This window comes from Anticarsia gemmatalis, chromosome 15 (genome assembly GCF_050436995.1).
Source record: "Anticarsia gemmatalis isolate Benzon Research Colony breed Stoneville strain chromosome 15, ilAntGemm2 primary, whole genome shotgun sequence".
In the NCBI taxonomy this organism is placed as follows: domain Eukaryota; kingdom Metazoa; phylum Arthropoda; class Insecta; order Lepidoptera; family Erebidae; genus Anticarsia; species Anticarsia gemmatalis.
Window position 1 is genome coordinate 5,186,049 of NC_134759.1, and position 22,387 is coordinate 5,208,435.

The 22,387-nt window shown below is 33.6% G+C and overlaps 3 protein-coding genes across 3 annotated transcripts in view; 2 read left to right on the forward strand and 1 right to left on the reverse strand.

The window, feature by feature from the left end:
• The window catches only part of LOC142978954 (sodium channel protein para-like), a 71,999-nt gene that overhangs the window by 29,017 nt on the left and 20,595 nt on the right, over positions 1-22,387 (reverse strand). Inside the window, 2 exon segments of the mRNA XM_076123612.1 lie at positions 755-861; positions 1,693-1,832. The gene's annotated coding sequence lies outside the window, so the exon portion shown is untranslated.
• LOC142978956 (cytochrome P450 6B6-like) lies at positions 2,239-6,087 on the forward strand. The gene is made up of 2 exons (XM_076123614.1): positions 2,239-3,644; positions 3,984-6,087. Exons 1-2 carry the CDS (start codon positions 2,297-2,299, stop codon positions 4,151-4,153), a joined length of 1,518 nt encoding a protein of 505 aa, XP_075979729.1. The 5' UTR covers positions 2,239-2,296; the 3' UTR covers positions 4,154-6,087.
• On the forward strand, positions 6,990-9,250 carry LOC142978955 (cytochrome P450 6B6-like). The gene is made up of 2 exons (XM_076123613.1): positions 6,990-8,399; positions 8,644-9,250. Exons 1-2 carry the CDS (start codon positions 7,052-7,054, stop codon positions 8,811-8,813), a joined length of 1,518 nt encoding a protein of 505 aa, XP_075979728.1. The 5' UTR covers positions 6,990-7,051; the 3' UTR covers positions 8,814-9,250.

The window sequence follows — 22,387 nt, forward strand, 5'->3', positions numbered from 1 at the left end:
AAATATCCAAATCTCTAAAGATTAATCATATTTTTTGTTTGCCAATACGGTTAATGTAATTATCGGTAAATGTACTCATTTACTTATTTGTTTGATTTAACTTTGACTTTGTTTACATTTATATAACCAGTTTATTTTTCGCTACTGTCAATCTAATAAATGACGCAAGGTTACAAAAAGTTTTTTGGGATACAAAAATAATTTTGGTGTAACAAACACTATTTAGTGACATGTTTTTATACCTAACCGTTTACTCCTTGTCATTGTTTTTAATACCCATTAATCAAACTTGAAGCAACGCAAGAATAAAAACAAGTATAAGTAAAGTCACGTGGAAGATAAGCATAGTGACAGAGGTTTGATGTACAATTACATATTTTACTAATTTGCCACAGTTTCGACTTCTTTCAGCGCTTATGCGAGAGTAGGAGAAAGTAGTCAATTACAAGAATAACACTATAGGCAACAGTTGATAGCAAAATGTGAGCGCTAGCTTTCACTCGCTCGTTTAAATGATCTAATGGTTCTGTACTTAGAATAAAATACTATGGGTACCTATCTAAAACGTTTAGGAACATCATTATGACGTTGCGTATTGCTCAAAACACAAAATTCACCACATTCATATTTACTTTTATATACCTCCATAATATATTTAATATTGAACGTAAAATAAAGTTACGCGGTTTTAGTTCTAATAAGACAATAACTACATGACAGAACTAAATAAGTAAAAATGTAAGGTAAGACCCACCTGTCGTCCGCGAGAGCAGTGTGGTCGCGGCTACTAGATAGATGAACGTTACCACGTGTTCGCTGATAGGGACAGCCAGCAAATGGCCAAGATTTTTCATGACCGACCTGCAACAACCAACTGTTATCAACACACATTTTCTACTAGTTTACTTCCACAATTATGAATGAGTTAATGCCCTGAACGAGTCTTGTCTTAATTATCTTAAGTTTATCTTGAAATCATGTGTCACGATGAATAGAAATATTGATAAGTTTAGTTCTGTTTTTTTTCCGTTTACGAGGTTTATTGTATTTGATAACTAATTTTGAAATGTAAGTAGAGCAAAATGTTAAGAACCGATAGTAAGCTCTGTCAGTAAGAGGTTAAAAGATACGTACATTGAGAAATTTATTTATTTTGCGTACACACAATAAAATTCTAATTAAAAAAATCTGTTTTATACTAGTCAACGCTAGCTCGATCTGCAAATACGCAGAACCATTTTAAACGGATAATTTGTACGATACTATTAGATACAGAGATCCATAAGACATTTCCATAAGATTTCATAAAGATGAGGTTTTCATAGCAAAGAAAATCTTTGTAAAAAGTAACATCGATCGCAATGATGCTACAGTGTGAGAACAAACTTTCACTACAGTCGTATCGCCTGTATCTAAAATCTAACATTTGAACCTTTCATAGATATAAGAAAAACGGAGCGTGGCTCATTTTTGTCATAGAAAAAACAATGCAAGTGACTTGAGCTTTAGGAGCTCGTAGTTGTTATTGCTCCTCTAATATCTATGATTTCTTGTCCGAGCATATCAGTACCAATCTGATAAGGAGTCGAAGTGGTCGCCATGGCCGAAGTCGTATACATCATGCTTATGCCGTTGATTATACGATTATATTTTGCTTATAAAAAGGTGAGAAATAAAATAAACTGTATGTACCGTATATAGTGCAATGTATATGTGGTAGGTAGGTCTAGAGGGCGCGCGGGGTGGTAGCCGCGTCACCCGCAGGCCGCGCGCGCTCCTCTCTACGGTATCGGCGCGCGCGCAACATCTGCCTTAGCACTCCCGCCGCCAGTCTGTTGGACAACATACATACATTATTGAACACAATCAAATAACTTTTAAGTAACAAGCATAACTACATACTTAAAAACTTTTGAAAATGTTTATTAATGATGATAGTTTTTGAGATTATGAACCATGTTTTTTTAAGAAATGAGATTATTCGTGGCTGGAAGAAGAAAAAAAGAATTCTGCATTTTACATGGAATTATTTAGACAATGTCGTATTCTTATTTATTGTAGGTATTTTGTATTGGTTTTGGGCAGCTAGTTTACAAATAATAAAAATATATGTTTTGCGCCCGAGTTACTCGTTAACTAATTACTTTATCTCTCAGGCAATTATGTTATTATTTCACCAACTTTATTTTAGTTCATTTTATCATTTAACCTAAATAAGAACACCGAAACTAAGTGTCAAGATTCATTGTACAGTCATTATTTCATGCGTTAAGTCCGTGTTTTATATTACACAAAAATGTTTATTATTCATATGTCAGTGGTGTTAATTGTGCTTTACTATGTTTTCTATAATTACTTTACGAGAAATTACAATTATTGGAAGTCAAAAAATGTTCGAGGACCGCAACCAGTTCCTTTTTTTGGAAATCTGAAGGAGTATACCTTACGTCGGAAGAACATGGCCATCGTGATTCAAGAATATTACGATATGTTCCCTAACGAAAAAGTTGTCGGAATTTACAGGATGACCACCCCGTGTTTGCTTATACGAGACTTGGATATTATTCAACATATAATGATTAAAGACTTTGATTTATTCAAAGATCGTGGGATCGAATACAGCACTGAAGGTTTAGGAAAAAACTTGTTTCATGCTGACCCTGTGACATGGACAGCATTAAGAACACGGATCTCTCCTATTTTCACAGCAGGAAAGTTGAAAAACATGTTTTACCTGTTAAACGAACGAGCTAAGGTTTTTCTCAGTTACATGGAGAACAAGAGTCAAACAAACCCAGAATACGACATACATGCACTAGTTCAGAAATTCACAGTAGCTACAATCTTCGCTTGTGCGTTCGGTATAGACTTTGATACTTTTAATTGTGAACTGGACGAAGCATTAGTCACCGTAGACAAGTTAAGTGTTACTCCTAGTTTCGCGGTAGAAGTAGATATGATGTACCCAGGTATTCTGAAAAAACTGAATCTTTCCCTTTTCCCAGCAGGAGTCAAACAATTCTTTGATAAATTGGTATCCAATATAGTTTCTCAAAGAAATGGCAAGCCTTCAGACAGAGGCGATTTCATGGACTTATTATTACAAATGCGACAAACAGGAGAAATTACTAGCTTAAAAAGCAAGGAAGGATCTGAACATAAGGCAATAGAAATCACAGACGATGTGATAGGCGCGCAAGCCTTTGTTTTCTTTGTAGCTGGATACGAGACGGCTGCCACTAGCATGACCTATTTGTTGTACAGTATAGCGTTGCACCCAGAGGTTCAAGACAAATTAATACAAGAGATCGATAATGTTACGATGGCACATAATGGTGAAATAACATACGAATCTCTCAAGGAGATGAAATATTTGGACAAAACATTCTTTGAAACGCTTCGTATGTTTTCTGTTGTGGATCCACTACAACGAAGGGCACTAGAAGATTATAAGATACCTGGTACTGATGTTATCATTAAAAAAAACCAGATAGTGTTATTATCAGTGAGTGGTATTCACCGTGATGAGAAGTATTACCCGAACCCTGAAGTATTCGACCCTGACAGATTTGAGCCAGAGTTAGCGGGCGCTCGACACCCTTGCGCATACTTGCCCTTTGGAGTTGGGCCAAGAAACTGTATCGGTGAGTGAAATAATATGTTTAAAATCATATCATATTTAATGCAACTTTAAATAAAATATGAAATGCAAATCACAGGTCAGTAGTATCTAAATCAGAATACTTAAATTAAATGTTGTTGAATAATAATAATTTAACCTAACCCTTAGGACTCATATCAAATCCAAAATGTATTGTTAGTTAATTCCTGTAACAAGTGATCGGGACTGTAGATAACATTATCTCTTCATAAAAAGATTATATTATTTATACGCATTTTAAACAGATAAATGTTAAAATGCCTAGCTATAATGACAATTAATAATACACTGAATATAGACAATATTATTATCTTCTTTTCAGGAATGCGGTTTGGTGCACTTCAGTCTCGTCTATGTATAGCCAAGATTCTTTCTAAGTTCCGTGTGGAAACTTGTGAGAGGACGAAGATTCCAATCGGAGTACAACCAGATAGAGCTATCATTGGACCTTCAGAACAAATATTTTTGAATATTGTACCAAGGACACGTTAAATATAGCATCTCATTTACTCGATGTAAAACTGAGGAACCAATCATTATCAGTTTAGGAAGACTTAACCCTTTGATCGCCACGGTCGGCCATACTTGACAAATAAGAACATGTTCACGACGCTTTCGTCGGCTAATGTCGACAAAAATATAGCGTGCTGATTTGTCGAGTATAGACGATCGTGGCGGTCAAAGGGTTAAACGATTTTTACTCTCAGGTTTTTATTTCACCCGTGAAGAATTCATGACTTAAGGCTAAGCTAGAGGTGTAGGTCTTTCCCATATAAAAGCATACTGCTGGGGTCGATGGTCAAACTTAGTATATCATACCTGTTTTACATAAGAATAAGCATAAACGTAATGTTTGTTTTTATTGAAATGTATCTAACAAATATAATCTCGTTGCGATAAGATGTATTGGTCATATTAAATTGGAAGTCTTAAGTCGTGATTTAGAACAGAGATAAAGTACGATATTTTAATTTTTTATTTATTATTTATATTTAATTTATTTTCTAATTCTAACAATATGTGTTATAAGTTTGTAGTCGTGTAGTCCTAAGTTCTTAATTGGTGTTATCAATTTTCTGTTATATACCTGGAAATGTTTTCAATACTAGCCCACAGTTCAGTAACCGCTGTAAAACAATAAGCTCTAATCCTAGTACATGGGGCAAGATTGTAAACCACTACTGCATACACTTCTGAGTAAAACAGCCGTAGTGTTAAATAAATAACTGAATACTTGTAATATAAGTTCATGGATACATAAATGAAATCATGCTTTGTTCCCATGGGGGTAGGCAAAAACCAAAGAACGCCACTTTCAAACTTCCCTTGTTTCATTCACATTTATTATACATTGATAACAAATAATCAATTCGAATATACTTTTAAATCAGACATTTTATCGACCATGGATTATGTCTATTACGCAATACGATTGTGTAAATATTTAAAGAATGGCCAGGAGTTTCTTGCCAGCTCTTCTCATTGGCCCTACCTTCCGAACTGGCGTTAAATTCACTCTCTGTATCATTGACTATCATAAGTGTCAGCATTTGACCTAAACGAATAATAATATTAGAATAAATGTTTGATTTTAATTTCCATTTTGCACCTCTTTTAGGATAAAATATCCCCTCAATTGATATTCGACAATATCTCATTCAAAGAATAACTCAGAAAAAACTTTTTGGACTCGACCTGTGACCTCTTTGCGGCGGTCGCACTCACCATAAAGACAGTTTCAGGCTATGAATGTCAAAATCAACGCAAAAAAACACGCCGCATTTAAAAACATTATTATAATAGAGCCTCGAAACAAGGCGGAGAGATTAGCGCTCGTCTATTCGACAATCTTAAACTGGCATAAAAAAGCCGGCTAGCGACAGATCAAAACATACTTGCGTTGTCACGCCTATTTTCAATAAGTTCCAGTGCATATGTACTTTATTACTCATCTATGTTAACGCACAGTCCATACTAAAGGTTAAGAATAACACAGGCTAATAGGTACATAATGACTACGCTGTTTTAATATCGTGCTTAGGATAATAAGTGGTAAAAATAGACACATAATCTTCAATGAAATAGATAAATAAGGTAACTACAGTCGTTTGTCTATCGCTTTAGATAACGTAACCATAAAGCCGGGATGCTAACTGCATAATAATGATCACAGATGTCTCATCAATATTAACAAGATCTATTAGTTAGTACTTAATATAAGATTAGCAATATATAATGGTATATTCAACAGAAATTCCTTCTAGTAGTATATTTCAGGACAGCTGCTATTGACTGTTACTCCAAGTAGGAACTTAGATGGTATACCTTTATCTTATAACGAAAAATCAGGACAATTGAAGGATAACACGTTGTCCAACAGTGTTATTGCATGAATTAAGAAGTTCACAATAAATGCATTTTTAATATTTGTCTCTTTCATTTCATGCAAACATTTTTTTAACCCATTACTCTCGCACTTCTGGGCAAGGGTCTCCTCCCAAACGAGCGGAAGGGGTTAGGCTTTGATAGAAACATAAACGCATGAAAATTTTGTGCAGAATTTACTGCATAGAATGAAAACAGGAAATAAATGGCTACAGACAATCATCAAAAAGATCGACACTTCAACCGAATCTCATAAACAACTGCTCAATTCAATAAATAATATGATTAGGAGCATTTCTAAGAAAATCATAGTAAATTTTGCGTACATAATTATACCTCTACGCAATACATAAGTAGGTTCTACACAAAACTTGTCCGGTTTTGTTTTTATCAACAGTAACTTGACAAGACTTGCTCAAAGAAACGTTGTTTTAACCTTGAAATCTCATTGATATAGTCAGTAACATATGTACATAAGAATATAAACCAATGTGAAAATGTTAATATGGTGATGTTTACTTTTCACATAATGTATATAAATAAATAATAGACATGAGATTATAAATTCAAGAAATGAACGAATAGTTTGTTATTATCCGTGAATATTCGATTCCACGGTCTTTTGATACAGAATAAAATAAAGTAAAGTCTTAAGTCAAACACTTGTGTTAACTAGAAATGTATGCGATAAAAATATTCTAATGAAATTCAATCTATGCAAAGAATCCTTATAAATGATGGAAAATATATTTTTTAAATTTGTAGATTTTATATTATTCCTCAAATCTATTTTTGTACAAAACCTCTCCAAAAATCTATTTTAATTATTTAATCCGACTTAATCAAATTCGAGATAAAGAGGTTAGAATTAATCGTCGACTAGCTATCAAAGTACGTATAATCGCAGCTTCGTTTCCCACGAATATATAAATTAAGGCGAGCTATAGCGCCAATCATTACAGTTTGATCATTCGTGTGCTCAGTTCGGTGAATTAACACTACAAAATGTTTTTATATTATTTACCGGTAGTGTTAATAGCGGTTTACTATGCCGTGTATTATTACTTTACGAGAACTTACAACTACTGGAAGAAAAGAAATGTTGCTGGACCGACACCTGTTCCATTCTTTGGCAATCTAAAGGAATATACTTTACGCCAAAAGAACATGAGTCTTGTTATGGAAGAAGTTTACGCTGAATATCCCAAAGAAAAAGTTGTCGGAATATTCAGAATGACGACGCCGGGCTTACTCATACGGGACTTGGATATTATAAAACACATCATGATTAAGGACTTCGACTTATTCAGAGATCGAGGAATTGATATGAGCAGTAAAGGCTTGGGCAAGAATTTGTTCCACGCTGATTCCGACACCTGGAGCGCTTTGAGGACGCGATTTACTCCAATATTCACTTCAGGCAAATTAAAAAATATGTTTCACCTGTTAAGTGAACGTTCTGATGTTTTTGTTAATTACATGGAAAAGAAAAGTCAGACAGATCCAGAATATAACATTCACCAGCTGGCCCAAAAATACACGGTGTCTACTATTTTTGCATGTGCATTTGGTATTGATATGGACACTTTCAAAAATGACATTGACGACGCCTTGAAGTCCGTTGACAATTTTGCTCTGATTCCAAGTTATGCGTTAGAATTCGACATGATGTATCCAGGTATCCTGAAAAAGCTTGACCTTTCAATATTTCCCGTTAGTGTGAGAGACTTCTTTGATAAGCTTGTAGCAAGCATTATGCAACAAAGGAAAGGAAAACCAACTGAGAGAGGTGATTTCATGGATTTAATTTTACAACTCCAAGGAATGGGAGAAATCGGTGGTGGAAAAAACAAGGGAGGCACTGAGAACAAGTCCCTCGCGATAACAGATGACGTCATCGCCGCTCAAGCCTTCGTGTTCTATGTCGCTGGATACGAGACCAGTTCTACCACCATGGGTTACTTGTTGTACCAATTAGCACTGAATCCAACTATTCAAGAAAAATTACGAGAGGATGTTGATAAAGCCATGAAGGCACACAATGGTGAAATTACATACGACTCTATCAAAGACATGAAATATTTGGACAAAGCGTTCAATGAAACGCTTAGGATGTACGCAATTGTCGATCCTTTGCAGCGAAAAGCACTTGTAGATTATAAAGTACCTGGCACTGACGTTGTTGTTAAAAAGGGCCAAATAGTAATAGTGTCAGTGAACGGTATTCACCATGATGAGAAGTATTACCCGAACCCCGAAGTATTCGACCCTGACAGATTTGAGCCAGAGTTAGCGGGCGCTCGACACCCTTGCGCATACATGCCCTTTGGAGTTGGGCCAAGAAACTGTATCGGTATGTATATGATGTTTATTTTTGATAGTTTAGTAATAATTTAAAGTAACGATTAGTTTAGTTTTCTTACTTCCTATCGCATACTAATAAAAATAAAATTCAAAATAGTATTGACGTAATAAGTGTTATAGATCATATTGTAGAAGGTGTTATTTTAAAAGTGCCAAGTAACATCGTAGAATAGTAAAACGATATACCTTTCTTAACAATAAAATATTACAATATATTTTGTGATTATTTTCAGGAATGCGGTTTGGTGCGCTTCAATCTCGCCTGGCTGTAGCTAAGATTATTTCCAAGTTCCGAGTGGAGACTTGTGCAAAGACGCAGATGAAGTTAGGCATTGACCCCAACAGGAACCTCGTTGGACCGGCTGAAAATATTATTCTGAACATTGTACCAAGAAATTCATAATACCGATAATGTACCAATAACGTAAGTTGCTGAATATTATTTGCAATCACAGGTTATGCATTCAAACTATGGGTACGGCTTGGGATTATCTATTCTTATTTGAATTACATTATTTGTGTTCTGAGAGACTTTAGTTTTTAAATATTAGTTTATTTTGTTTCCTCTGCAGTAAATGTCCAAGAGAATTGTAAATACCTCATTAAAATGTCCCCTATTTTCTATGTCTATCGAACAATTGTTATTTTTTATTTTGCTTCAGTAATAAAAAATATAGAATTATGTAATCCCGGATGACCAAGGTTATGTTGGAGTTATCCTTTAAATTGTAATATTATTTGGGGACACCGAACGATAATGTTAAAACACGATATTATGTTCAAATTTTGTAACATGTGATATATTTATTTAGTTTTATAATAAATGCTGTGAAATTGAAATGGATTATTATTTTGACCATACAAATAAATATAGCAAATATTTATACTGTTTACGTCTTATACAGAGATTTATGATTAGAGATTTGTATTGATTGATAGTGTTGATATCAGAGGGATAATAAAATATAATTAAGTCTTCGTTATAAAAGTGTACATTTAAAGGAAGACCGCGATATTTTTTAGCTGGAAACCAGTGAATATCTGTTTTCCATTCACAACGAGACTACTTTCATTATATTCCGTCTCGATCCATTCAGCGCGGGCTGGCGGCGACAAGTCTGCCATTTTCCTCGTCTTGCCTCGCACAATATCATTCTGACAACCGACACTACCTAGCCCAGATAGCTTATAAAAGATTCTAAAATTATTGTTAAATTCTTTTATATTTAAAATACCCTCACAAAGATTTTATGTGCTTAAAATTATGATAAAATAATATTATTTCTACTGTTTTATTAATGATGATAACACAGCTTATCGTTTGTATTGTATAAATGTTGCAATCTTAGTAAACATTATATTAGGTATGTTTATATCATTCGTATTGATAACTGTTATGGTTGTCATCATATATTGACAAATTAATGTAGGTAAATTAACTGTATCTACTAAGTACCTACAATAATAATATGATTAAATAATCTTATAGTTTTATACTATTTATGTTAATAGATATATTATGGTTTATCTATTTGGCTTGTGTCTGAAATCACAAGCGATTGTATTATGTATAAATCGTCGTACATATATTCCTAATATATACGGTATTAGAACTAGCAAGATCATGAAAGGAATTTATTATATCCGAGCATTTGCTGTTGTTAGAGAAGCTGTGGCCTCGCCAAGTGCGGGGTCCTCGGTCCACGCACAATCAGGTCAAGGCGATTGTTTTACACTCAAGTATTTTTCTTAAATAACGATCGTATCTTTTGTCTTTGACTCGACAATTTAATGATATCTTCTTTGTCAAACGTTTCGATCAATGTTGTAAACACATTTTTTAAGTTAGTAAAGCGTTTGCCTTTTGTTTAGGAGGTAAATACCCTGTTAATCGCTACCCAATACCCAAAGGAGTGCTACAAATGTTTTGAATGAGAACATTAAGCAGAATGAATGCAAAATGTTAAAGTAATCACGCGCGATACCTAAAATGGCACATGTACCGCGTCTAAAGATACAGGGTGTGAGAGAAAGTAATAAACATCGGGTTCTCGGTGTCTGTAATTCAATGAGCGGTACACGTCTGGGTAGGGCGGGTGAACAAACCCAGTGCCGCATAGATCGATACCGCGCGACCGACTCGCGCGTAGCGCTACATTGCAGCACTTTATGAAAGAAACACTATCTCTCCTTCAAGTTCTTCATTTTTCGGTCGAAGAAATGTTTTTATCATAGGTGATAAGTAACTTAGTTCATTTAACGATGAAACCTTTAAATGGTTAAAACTGTAGGTATCCTGACACCAGATAAATTAAGAAAAGTAAAAATAATATAGTTCCAGTCCGATTCTGATAACGCTTTTTCTTTGGTTTTCATAGAAAGTGAACTATCAAAGTGAGTTTTCCAGCGCTTCAGCAAAATTGTTGCAAAGACTGTATTCCGAACCGCCGCAAGCCACGTCTTTGTCTCAAAATTAAAATAAGCCTTATTGTAACTCAAAAGTAACTTTCCTTTGACTTAGGATGTTAGATCAATCGTCGTTTCTAAAATAAGTGTTTAGTAAGTATAAAGTAAACTTTACACTGACACGATAAAAGCAATAAAATACTGTACATTTAGTTAATCTTGGAAAGTAAAGTTAACCTCTACACCTATTGCATTATAATTCTACCCGAGCTATTACAAACAACTCTTTAAAAAGTCAGAGACGCGAAATGAAGAAGTCTGATAAAATATAAAGCAATATAGTATAATATAGAGTATATTAAATCAATAAAGTTTAACATAAAGCACCTTATAGACTTTAATTGATACACAAGCATGTTATTTCATGGGGCTAAAAAAATATTGATTGTACGAAAAAATAGTGCAACATTCTCTTTTAAGAATTTGTTAACAAAACATAGTGTGTAACTGTAAGACAAAATAATATTCTGTACTTTTCTATTTGCCTTGGGCACATTTGTAAAAATGTATTCTAAAAAAAGCTAATTGAGTGCGGTTGCTAAGTGTTACTCCCGTACTTAGTTGTTCTACCTACATACCTACTCGTAGCAGAGTCCGGAGGCACGGTTGAAACGTAAACATTGTTCTTCCAAACTTCCACTAGTCAGAGAGTTTGCGCGTACTCGGCGACTTTTGCTTTCCTTCGAGCGTCTTTATTGATTTCTATCCTTATAGACTCATTTAAGTACGTGGCTATAATATTAGAAAGTTTAAAACCATCTTAAAAGTACGACAAATATAATATATTTCAAAGGAAACTCTACATAGTTGTGCCGGCAACTTCGCCCGCATTGTCATGTGTGCTTAAATGTAATTATGAAGTAAAGGTTTATGGGATGAGCCAATTTACGAGGACCTTTTCAAACAAACTGGACGTTTTAGAAAATACAACCATCTGTGACTATTTGCAATCCATTTAGATAGATATATTAGCTAAATTACATAGTATTCCAAATTCATTTTGAGTACTTGAACGTATATTTAAACTATTTTTTAAATATATATTATAATATTAAAATCACTGTGACAATGTACAATTCGCTCAACTTTAAAAATGTTATGATAGATACAGTCTGGTGCATTCGATATCTATTCGATCACACAAAATGTTATAGTGAATTTTAATGTTATGTTAGAGTGAACAATTATACCTCCCCATAAAATAGACTACTAAAAATATATAAAAATTGTATCAAACGTTACAAGCTTCGATTATAATTCTGTCGCAGTGTGGACATTCAGGTTTCTCGTAGCTACTGACATTAGAAATTAATAAAAAAACTTAGTGATTAATTAAGTAGTATATTATAAATAGGTTGTTTTTATTTTGGGTAGCGGGTACGTCATACAAAAACAGGATAGAGCATTTTTGGTTTTATCACGCAAACTAAATCTTTTATTTCGTTTTGTATGCAAAACAAAAATCTAATCTATGTTTTTAAAAACTGGAATACTTTAAGATAACACAATAGCTATAATTTATTATAATTATTTCAATTTCCCAAGACAAATAGGTAACCCACTTTATTATCGTAGGAAGAAATCTAAGCATTTTATTAATTAAAAGTGACGATTAGTTAAAATTTAAGACAATCCTTGCAGATATTGTAATAAAAGTTTTAGATAGATAGTATATTGAAACATTTTCATTTATCGCAAGTGAATGAATAGCACACCACACATAGTAGTACTAGACTTAGTAAATCGGCTTATAGTCACAACTTGTAGGCAGAGTAAGTAGATGTAATGCGTAACTTGATATACAATAGCTCGACTAACATGATTTGTTTACGAACAGCGTAAGCTTTCACCTGTGTTGCCTTTCAAATCTCTATAATTTTAATACAGTTTATATGCACTGCAAAAGTCCTATTCTACTCTTGTCAGCTAACGAATTAATTCTTAATTCTAAAACCAAGTCCTAAGTACTACGATTAGAAATCGATCTGTGATGATATTTACATCTTAGCTTCCGAAACATACTCGTCAATACAGTCTACTAGTTCAGTTCTGATTATCAGTATGCAAAGACGCAATTTTCACAATATTTTGATTTCTGATATCTTGTTATCATGCTCTTATCATGATGTAAGTCATGCATGCACGTGTTAGATAACCAGGCCATTACAAAGTCCATAGAAAAAATTCGAAAAAGATTCATAAGCAAAAATATAATGACTTGGAAGAACCAGTTTTTTTGCGACTAAAATAGTTGTCTAGACAAAAACGTGATTTTGTCTACCAGCAATATTGCCTCAGACATTATGTAGGCAAGACACCGCACAGATTTGTGATTAGGTTTAACAATAAGCCTTAATATAAGCATAGAATATTAAATGGTACTCGCTATAAGTAAACTTTGCTGCTTCCACCACAAACATCGCCGCGATCTATGGAAACATAAGGGCTGCGACTTTTCAATCTTTTCCATTTCCATCTTTTCATTGCGTTGATAAATATTATGAACTGGTTGGATAGTTAGTTTTACAGAAAAGTAAGTTATCCTTAGATTTCATAGGCTAAGATTTCTCCCAAGAAAAGGGTGGAACCTTCTTTCAAAGCAACTTATTCAATAAACTCTATCTAGTCTTCAAAATCTGTAAATTCGTCTGTACGAAATTGATATAAATGAGTAAATATTGAATATACCAAATTTTAAATGTATAATTATTAATTTTTATGATACAGTGTTGACAAAATTAGACAGATAGTCCTCAAGAAAAGAAAATAATAAAACCAACCGTTTTAACGAATCTAATTGGTGGTTTAAAAGTCTTATCACGGTAATTCTAGCTTAGAATGTTTTTGCGTTGTATTCATTATGCATAATTCGTAACCTTGAACGGTACAAGCCTGGTACAGGCTTTATTTATTTTGACAATGTATTATGTCATGGTAAGACCAAGAATTTGCGGTTAAACAGGTAGAACTAGTTTTTTTGTTTACTCTACGATATCAGATAAATACACGTATGTAAAACTTACAAAGAAATAGTTCAACTGTTATGAGCAATTCTAACGCAATATTTATGTGCAAGAACCGTATATGATATCCTGCATTTATAATTAGCGACTTATATTCAATATTTGGTCATAATACAGATGTATGTGATCAATATATTATTATAGAAATGTTTATTAATCGCACACACAACCTTTATTTGTTTAACCATCAAAACATATAAAAACCTTCTTAAAGGTATATCAAAGTCCATGCATCTATACTAATATTATAAAGCTGAAGAGTGTGTTTGTTTGAACGCGCTCAACTCAGGAATTACTGGTTCGATTTGAAAAATTATTTCAGTGTTAGATAGCCCATTTATCGAGGAAGGCTATAGGCTATATATCATCACGCTACGACCATAAGGAGCAGAGTGCCAGTAAAAAATGTTACAAAAACGGAGAAAATTATGACCCGTTCTCTCTTATGTGACGCAAGCTAAGTTGCGCGGATCAGCTAGTTTGACAATAAATTGATTTGTAAATAAAGGTGGTCGATCACATTTAAACAAAAAGTAAGTATTTTTTACGATTGAACCGTAGATGAAAAACATTTGATTCATAATATTATGAACATTTTGTACGTTATGATGAAACTTAATTAACTCATAAGATAACATCACGTGTGGACTTCCCTCAAGGGGCAGTGCAACATATTATTACACGTAACAACATACATATATCTACTGTTTAAGTGGTTACCTTCTACATACATAATTATGATAATGGCATGTATTTGGGGGTGTGTCCACCGTCCGCACCATACAATCTGAACGTCAATCTATCCTATTGAATATACTAAAAATATATGATTTTGTCAATTGATCATGATGTACAATTTTATAATCTTCATAATTTTATTTATCCGTAGACTTATATCGAAGTATTGATTACTATCACCATAATGTCGAGTGTTCAATACATGCATTTGCTAAAAACATTAAGTTCTTTTGATAAGATTGAGATGCCGATCCGTATTACGTAATATTTTCATATTCTCGTTTGATAACAAGTCTTAAGTGGTTTATAAATGTTTTTCTAAACTAGTCCCCAATAGTTATTAGTATAAAGTATTATGGCGCAAAGCACTTAATCATTAGCTGTCAATGCTGCAATCGACGTCTGATTGTTGTATGGAATGACAGAAAGGTCAGGAGCGGCCGTTTCAGTCTAAATCCTACAGCATAAAGCCCTCTGGTAAGGGTTTGTGTAAATGCCACAGGTCAAGGTGCTATAAAGGCCTTTGTAATTAGATACAACATCTGTTTATTTATACGTCGTTATATTTGGCGCGTTGTTTCCGCATATAAATAGGACATTTTTCTTTAATGATCAATGTTCGTTTAAACTATGGCAATTAACATTAAATGCTTAAGTAAGAGAAAATCTTAGCGCTCGACTTGTATGAGGCACTCCCGTATTCAGATGTTCAATAAATTCAACAGAACAATTAAAAAAACTGTATTTAGTAAGGCAATCTCTAAAAGATAAATTAATCTTGGTCGCTTGCACCTGTAAATATACAAAACAAAAGATAAAAACAAATTTTAAAACTCTATCGATCAAATAAACATTGATCCATGGACAGTAAGAGTGACACGGCGGGTACTTTATTGATATGATTATTAATTTGCGTAAACGCGGAATGAGTGTGCGCGCAATCCCTACCTGACGTAACAATATACAATTTTACGAACAGCTAAATGTATCGTTCAGTTTTCCGAACTGATTACTTATGAATGAAACACGACGCTTTCAGGCAATTCCGCGAAAATAAGTATGCATTGCTGTAATCCTTTTGTCGCCTTTTATATCACCTACCCACGGAAGAAGAGATGGTGGTACGCGTAACTAGGTTAAGAACACAACGTGATTGAACATTGAGACCCAAATTGTCTGTGACTGCCGATTTTAAGGCACGAACAAGACCATTATCTCTTTAAATCAATATATTACCGTAACATTATAAGACCGTGGCATCATATTGTCCCGGTCTATCTTTAAGAACAATACTTGATCTAGAAACGTGGAAGCCAGCCATTCCTTTATTGTTAACTGATATAATAATATGGTGTTTTTACTGAATAAAGTCTATGTAGACATGATATATTACTCCCCCTATGTGTGATTCAGAACCCCGAAATGCTCCCCATTCCTCCTAAAAAGTGATTCATTGATGAGTAAATCGCGACTCATAGCCATTCGACAAAAACAATGACTTGCCACCTAACTTTCATACACATCTATACTATAAGTATATAATATTATAAAGCTGAAGAGTTTGTTTGTTTGTTTGTTTAAACGCGCTAATCTCAGGAACTACTGGTCCGATTTGAAAAATTCTTTCAGTGTTAGATAGCCCATTTATCGAGGAAGGCTATAGGCTATATATCATCACGCTACGACCAATAGGAGCAGAGCAGCAGTAAAAAATGTTACAATAACGGGGAAAAATTTGACCCATTCTCTCTTATGTGCCGCAAGCGAAGTTGCGCGGGTCAGCTAGTTCATAATATAGCTTGTCAGCAATATTTGCTCATTTAGTTAATGATCGACAATATTGCATAACGAAATATTTGCAACTTTCAGTCAAACTCTGAGATCACCATTCCCTTGCAACTTTATTATCTAGTCGATATGAATAATATTTACGCGTGAAATTGATAAACGTCTTTATTTAATACACGATAAGAATCTTCATAAAGACGTATTAGCAAAAGATTTTGGTATGATAATAAACAACAATAGATACTATTAGATACCTAAACAAAGCTTTAAAATAGTCCTAATAGAAGATAACAGATAAAAATCATCTAATAAGTAGGTCTGTACAGTTAGCTCCATAAGTCGCTTTACACCCTTATATGTTCAAAACCTCTTTATTACGAAATGTTAATAAATACATGAACAAAATCAGGCAGAATTAGTTGGAATTCATCATTCCGATCACAATCAGATGTTTTCTCGATGGAATAATATGCAGTACTACAAATATAGGGGTTCTAAAGACTGAACATGTTCAGCGGCTTTTGCAGCTTACTGTAGGTACACTATAGTTTTCCATTGTGATAAAACTTTAGTAAAAGTAAACAATACTCTTGATCAACGAGATATTGTGACATTCCGCGCGTGCACCACTGCAGGTTATACGCTGACGTAATTACATTTTCATTATGAGGGAGACATTCGCGTGGGAGAGCCGGTAGTTCAACCAGATTGTTTACCGCTTATTCTACGCAATACAAGCTAAAATTAGTCACCTTTCTTTCTTCTATATGCAGAGATTTGTGATACTCTCCTTAATGTTTAAGGAAAATACTTCATCTTAGCGTATGCTTAACTTAGTGTCAAAGTTGTTCAAGCCGCCCGAAAGCCTTTGTCATGGCTTAATGACAGTACCTAAACGTCTGATTTTCAAATTGACCTAAAACATTAAACATTTTTAAACACTGTAAAAATACTCGAAGTACACAAACAATTCGAGCAAATACAAATGAACAAATGTCATGTCTATCTACCACCTGTACTCAGTCTTATTTATATTCAGCCGAGGTCCACAGCGGACCTAATGTGATATAAGTCCAATGTTTACATTCATTTGAGTTCCGTTCAGGGAGGAATCCGGCCGCGGCTGGGACGACACTATCTAAAGACATCCCACGCCCGGAACAGGCCGGAACTAGGTCAGGCAAGCCTTTGAACGAACACATTACACCTTCAAAGCGATAGCCTACAATATATACTTGCTACGTACAGCTATTGATTAATTATGTAAAAGTGAAAGCGTTAAATGAGATCAATGTCACTGAGCATTTCCTGAAACTGTGTCTACCCTTTTCCGTAAAGTTTCTCTTTCACTACTTACATCTCATTTTGATATGGATATGTGTAGGGTAATATAACATGGAAACAAATATAGGAATGACGTTTTCCCAATACATATAACAACATTTCAGAATCAAAATAAGACAACTAAAGTACCAAAAAAAGTAAGTAAGTACAGCAAAAACTGTAAATAAAAAAATCTCTACGTCATAACAGAATGATATTGTTTTAGCGACAATATCTATGATCATATTGAGTAGCAAATTGCTTAACTTTTATAAATTGCACTCAAAAATTTTAATGATTTATCTCTATTTTGGATAAAATTCTAAAAAATATTATGGTTCGTTTTAGGAGCAGACGCGTTTATTGAGTTAACCTTAATAATATTTACACGTCGGGCATTCATAACCGTGTGATAATATTGTATCAAGCTGGCAAACGCCCCTACCCTCGTCACTCTGTCAGGAGCCGACTATATTTGAATGGATACAAAAACTTTCAACAATATTTTAAGTATATATTCATTAAAAACAAAATGTTTTTTTTATTCTTTCTTCATTTTGAAATGTGTTCTCCTTCCCTACAATAACGACTAATAGAAAACATTATCCTTAAGAGTTAACAAGAAAACTTAGAAAGTTTCTCGTTCAATCGAGTTATGCAAAGTTGTTAGATTCACAATATAAGCAAAACTTTGATGCCTTCTCCATAGATTACAAATATAGGTACATATATTATATGTTATTCCAACGCAATCGCTTTTATGTAAATATAGCAAACCTAATTAGCAATTAATTATATTATTAAACATTAATAGATAACTTGTACATCAATTAATGATGGTTATCTAATTAATCTGCCGACTGATACATATTTACAAAATTAGGTATTGCGTCAATCAAATATAAGCCTGACTAAATATTCTTAGCTATATTTAACATAACGCCTATCATCAAAATGCTATGAAACAGTTATTTTACGGTATGTACAAATAAGGTATACTGATTCCTGACGACAAAATGAAGGGGCAACACCAACTTTTCTACTATTAGAAATGATTGAAAAACACTGCAACAACTCTTATCAGAATATGTTTATAACATTCTAAAATGAATTCACAACTGTAGTTTAATTTAAATAACTCAACGACCGGTGATAACAGTTGCAGAATACATTTGGCGGACGTCGATATCGCAGTTGCAATGTTATTGACCAGTTAACAATTAAATATTCATTGAAATAAATTGATTACAGCATTTTTTAACTACAAGGGACGTCTAGGTGACTAACCTTTGATAAAAAAATCCAATGTCATGTAATTAAGTCTAATTTACAAATAATATAGAAAGTCACTCTTAAGTTAACTATTAGATACGAGTTCATTGCCATGATTATAAGGTCTATCTACAATTACGATTTTTAATTAGTTAGGACACAATAAAAAATGATGTTAAGTAACTGCTTTAACCGATTCATTGCCACCTTCATTTTCGTGAACATTTCAGCCAGGCCCCATTCATTGGTCGGTGGCTCACCATTTGAGCCATCGACCTCCCTGAAGGATGACTCAACTGATGAGTCATTGGCTCCTTGTAATGATTTAATGCTTTTCGCCATCATTCGAGCCAGTCTGACAACCAGAAACGTGTTACTGTGTTCTCCTATTCGAATTTGTGGATAATAAAAGTTAATATGGCGTTTCAAGGTAGTATTTGTTGGTTTTAATGAAATATTGCAGAGGTAGTAAACATTTTAGTAGTATTCAATCATTATTTATTATTGTAATATTATTTGTAGATAATCAGGACTACGACGATTTTACTGAATGTAGCCAGGCAATGTTTACTGATTTCCATGATCAACAAATTGAAGATAAAGAAAATCAAGGTTTTCCAAGCTGTAGTCAATCGATTTTACAAAAAAGTGTACCAAAGAAGCGTCCATTCACTCAATCTCGTAATAGTTGCAATGTAGTTTCTAACAACAGTTCAGATACTAGCATTGAAGAAATTTTGGACTCTGATGAAGACGAAGATAATAAAAGAAAAAAAAATAGTTTCCATATGAATGAAAATAAAATGAATAATGAGGTCTCTATAGAAAAAAAAACAGAACATGTTTGCTGTGCAGCAAAAAAATATTTTAATGCATTATTCACTAAGGATTTGAATATTATTTAAATTTTCAAACAAGCATTTCTTGTATATTTGTATAATTGAATATGTGTAGGTATATATATAAAAAGAATAGCTCCTCGAACGAGCAATTATTGTATTTATAAATTTTATAAATATATATATATTTATTTAAATATATGCAACAAATGCTTGTATAGCGATTTAAAAAATATTCAAGATGTTTTGCGGCAGTTATACAAAAGGTTTATGACACCTGACTAATAAAAATATTCTCTAAATTGAAGGGCCAGGTCTGATATTCACGGAAATGTTTAATGAGATCTGAAAAATGGTAGTTTAAGTGGTTTTTTTTTTTTTAAATATCCGTTTTTATACAATTTTGGTTTGACTCACCAATTGAGCCATCGGCCTTCCTAAAGGTTTTTAATGACTCAACTGTTGAGTCATTGGCCATGAATCGGTTAAAAACGTCTTAAACGTGATTTGAATTTTTAAAGGTTACGATACCTTATACCGGGTAACAAACCCGACGTTTCAACCAACTTACTGAATGATGTTTTAACTAAATAAAGTCGTTATTTATCTATTCTAAGGAAGTACGTGCGACGATACAATTTGTGAATTCATCTACTATTCGTGTTACAAAGGCAGTTTTCTAACCAGATCATAGAAGTCAGAACTTCAACGGAGTAGAAAATCTTTATTAACTTACTTATGCAAAGCGGAAGGGGCTAAGCCTCCCTAATCCGTTGGTTTTATTTCAAGCCATTGCGTCTTAAATAATAACTTTCACAGTTATTAAGCCTAATTAGAATTGTTTTCTTCAAGCTCTGAACTCAACTAATTTGCACAATCGTTTTATTGTGCGTATGATTAGGTCAGTTGATGTAAGTAGCTGGCTTTTTGAAAGTGATTGTGTTAGATACAGAGTGATATTACTATTGTGAAATACAATACATTTTCACAGTTCAATTTCAGGTGCTAATGTGACACTACTATGTAAATAAATGAGGACAAGTAGCAATGATCTATCAAATTATATTATTTATTTAAATATTATTATAGTACCAAGATTGCTGCGACGACAAGAACGAAGATTCCATGGAATGACAAATACCGTTCTCGCTTGCACAGGAAAACAGAAATACATTTTACATTTATAGAAATGGTTCGTTGTATCATTAAACAAAGCGTTGATAAATTACAAGCTTATAATTGTAATTGAAATATAAATCAAAAATGTCTCAAGGACAGCAGCTCAGCTGTACATAAGCCGGTCAGAGCACCTGGGCCCCATACATTGTAATCCCTCGCCTGTTCATACATAAAGTACATAAGTATCTTATCATAGACTGAGATGGCTTTTCCTTCTCTTTCACGAATAATGGAGATGTTGTCACTAGTAGAAAAATTTATAATATTCTATGTGTTTTTTAATATGATGTAAGCAGTGTGTCTAACGAAGTAGTCTCTAGTAAAGATCTACAGACTTGAAACTAAACGAATAAAATATTTTGCTCTGTGTTTTCTTTATATTGACTCCTTCTAGCTCCAACTTTAAGGCGTGGATGCGACATCAATAACAATTTCTTAATAGTAAACAAGAAAACAGGTTGATTAACATTTTCAGTAATTACGTCTGAAAGAGGTTTGTAATATTAGGAAATTGCCGACGTAAATTCCATTCAAAAGATCAATTTTCAATGGCCACAACACAAGCACATTTCTAAATGTAGGGCATTGCTAATAAACTGTTCGGTATATAACAAGTACAGTATATAATGTAAATAATCAGTCTGATTATATTCACCGAGAGTATGCCATTACGATTAGATTAAATTAATTATAACCATGTCATCGCGTTATTTAATTAGCTCTTTATAAAAATAACTCTACATTACAAAACTAATAATAATTTGAACCAATTAACATAACAGCGTTATCGTAAAAGCCATCTGCGATCCAACAATTAGGCGATCCTGTGAACTTTCCTAGTTAGGATTTATGAACAGTAAAATTGAAATTGTCATAGATTAGCATAGCGGTTGGCGTGGGCCTGTGTGGTTCCAGGTCGTGCGATCGATCTGCTGGCGCCGACCCGGTCAACGCCTGGCAGACAACTGGCCTACCACGTTTGACCCTTGCACACTACCTGAACGAAACGATCGATACCGCTTGTTTTCCTGATGGCTTGTTAATATATTGCGAATTGTTTAATCACGTGCTCTACGAATTTGTTGATCGAAATTTAATTTGTATTTTGTGCTAAGTTTGTATAAGTCATGATGGTGATATACCTACAAAGTGATAAGTGTTGGGAACAAAAAAATCATACAATTATTGTCGCATGATATACTATTCTATAGTCGCGTGATATATTACGAGCGTTACTATAATACCAAGTTTACTCTAGGATATGGAAAAAATTAGATGCATCTCAAAGATTCTCATTAGGAATTGAATCGTCACATGCATTTTGTGAGTACAGAAAAGCAACGCGTTTT